We start from the raw sequence: 2,678 nt of genomic DNA on the forward strand, positions 1-2,678 counted from the left end.
AAGTATGCGATATATACAGCTAGCTACAGTTTAGTCAATTAGGCTGTCATTTTAAAGACATTATGACAGTAATAGTACAGCCAGTATCAGAGCTACCAATACACTAACAGTAACTCCATTAGCAAGAACTGAAGTAGAGCCAGAAGGAGTTGGTCTGCAAGTAGCTGAAGGAGTGGCTGAAGGAGTGACAATGGGAGCAGCTATAAAATAATATGAATCAATAAACTATATATATATATATATTTATATGCATAGGCATGTACCTCTAGAGCATTGCAATACTAGGTCCATTGTACCAGCTAAACACTGTTGATTATTTGATGATAAAGCATCACAATCATCAACAGTATTAGCATTAGGAGGACAAGAGAAAGAGGAATAATAGGCTGTACCTACTGGAGCAGTGCCATACACTGAAGAATCATGTGGAAGAGTAACACTAGCTAATGATAAAGATAAGTATAGAATACTGTAATAGTAATTCCATATACTTACTGTTGTCAAATCCCATTGATTGGCATAAGTAATTCAAACCTGCTTGGGTGTGAGATCCATCATTACGGAGAGAAGCATAGAATGCTCCATCAACACAGTAAAGTGGTATACCAGAGACTATCTCACGTCCATTGACTATTCTTGTCATGTTATTATGGAGATACAGTTTAGACCCATTACAAGGTACTGTAAATGAAAAAAAATTGTAATAGTAAAAATAATATTATTGATTTACTTCCAGGAGAGCATCTTAAAATAGTTTCCAACTGTCCAGTGTAACACTGTGGATTAGTGGCAAATGATGAGTTCTCATCACAATTCTCATCACCGGAACACGTAAAGTTACTCAAATAGATTATCCCCTGGGGGGACCCACTGTACAGGGTCTGGGCAAGACTTGAATTTGAAGGAAGGAGATCACCAACTAAATATAGTAAGATAAGAATGACCGGAGGGATTGATGTTAGCTTACATGCAAATCCAGCTCCTCTGCAGAAGATTAATCCATATCCAGGATAATTAGTGCCATCATTGCATACCCTGGCATATGTTCCCCCAGCACAGAACTGTGGTATCCCAATGTGATAGTTAATGCCATCAACCACAGTTGTTTGATTGTTGAATAGAGTAGAGTTATCAGAATCAGCACACACTGAAAAGAAATGAGAGTGTACTATTGCAAGTGGGGAATGATCATTTATACCTTTCTGACATGTAACAATTGCATATCCATTAGGACAAGAACCCATCACACTGTTACCAGAGCAATTGAGATAACTACCAGGACAACTGAACTGGTTAGATACAGTGTTATTGAAACGTAGAGTAGGAGGAGGAACAGTAACACCAGAAGGAGCTCCATTAAACCCACCTAAAGAAGACTAAACACTATTAGTGCATGTACATCAATTAACCATTCAGTACTCCTGTTGTATATGCACAAAAAGCTAATCTCTCTATTGGCCCAATGTTCACACTGCTGCATATTGGAGTGAAGTTACCATTATTGCAGGTAACAGGGTGACCAGTTAGGTAATAGCCACCAGAAGGAATGCTTGTATTAATCGGATTATTCAGCATCACTTGTGATGGATGATAGCATTCTGGTACAGCTACAGAAAGATAACACAAGCTCATATAAAAGTAAAATTAAGCATAGTGTTACTTACGTATGATGCATTTAACTGCTAAAAGTCCCCCATCAGAATTACAATTAGCTTTTGGTCTCCCAGTACATGCATCAATACCTGCTGAACAATCAATATCACCAAAAGCAATAGGATTCATCATGGAAGTAGGATAGTCAGTGGTTACAGTTCCTGTGGCTTGTAGAGCAGCTAGAGAATGTAAAAAGAATACAAAACAAGCATAGACCATAAGTTATGATACTATGAGCTTACGGAATGCACTACTGACAGTACCGTAAACCTCATTATAGAAATCCTGGCACACTAGGTTAGCAATGGAGTCATCAATTCCATTAGCACAGACATCACCAGTTGTTGAGCTATAGGTAGCTTCTAATTGAAGTCCTACTGTAGCTGTGATATTGTCCGTTTCATAATGAATATAAATGAACTGGATATTCTGAGAATTAGCAAAGCCTGAATGAGAGTAAAAGAGTTGAATAACTGACACACTATAGCTATAGGATATCATTACCACTCAATAGTAATAGAACCAGTATTGAGAGAGGGTCACTGTACTTCATTCTTACACTTTTAAAGACACACAATAACTCCAATTACTAAAAGAAATGCTTAAAGTTCAAATAATTGCAACCACTGTATGACACTGGAACTAAACTCACAACATGAATATACTTATGATCTATGTGTGATCATCATCTGCAAACCTCCCCCTTGATTAGTCTCAAGTGGCCAGACTCCACCCCTTTTTGTCATTTGGGTAGGCGGGATGGAGAGTCTGGCTACATGAGACTACTCCTTGATATATTAATGAATAATTATGATTATTAACGATTCATGTGTATGCACTGCACATGCAGAGTGCCCAATAGCAAACTATTTATTCATCAATTATATTATACTTATAATTCTAAACAACAACTACACCATGTGTCTGAGATATGCCTGTGAATAACACTATAGCTGGAATATCATTACCAGTCAATAGTAATAGAGCCAGTACTGATGATAGAGAGTCACTGTACTTCATTCCAA

At 37.5% G+C, this 2,678-nt stretch overlaps 1 protein-coding gene across 1 annotated transcript; it reads right to left on the bottom strand.

Annotated features, from left to right (window-relative positions):
• Positions 1–7: 7 nt before the first annotated feature.
• On the bottom strand, positions 8–2,229 carry LOC109586360 (uncharacterized). The gene is made up of 10 exons (XM_020002541.1): positions 2,158–2,229; positions 1,896–2,099; positions 1,665–1,832; positions 1,410–1,607; positions 1,199–1,366; positions 968–1,147; positions 731–919; positions 496–681; positions 264–443; positions 8–200 (listed from the first exon to the last, which is right to left on the bottom strand). Exons 1-10 carry the CDS (start codon positions 2,204–2,206, stop codon positions 61–63), a joined length of 1,662 nt encoding a protein of 553 aa, XP_019858100.1. The 5' UTR covers positions 2,207–2,229; the 3' UTR covers positions 8–60.
• Positions 2,230–2,678: the final 449 nt, after the last annotated feature.

The sequence above is a fragment of the Amphimedon queenslandica genome, unplaced genomic scaffold (assembly GCF_000090795.2).
Source record: "Amphimedon queenslandica unplaced genomic scaffold, v1.1 AMPQUscaffold_12892, whole genome shotgun sequence".
In the NCBI taxonomy this organism is placed as follows: domain Eukaryota; kingdom Metazoa; phylum Porifera; class Demospongiae; order Haplosclerida; family Niphatidae; genus Amphimedon; species Amphimedon queenslandica.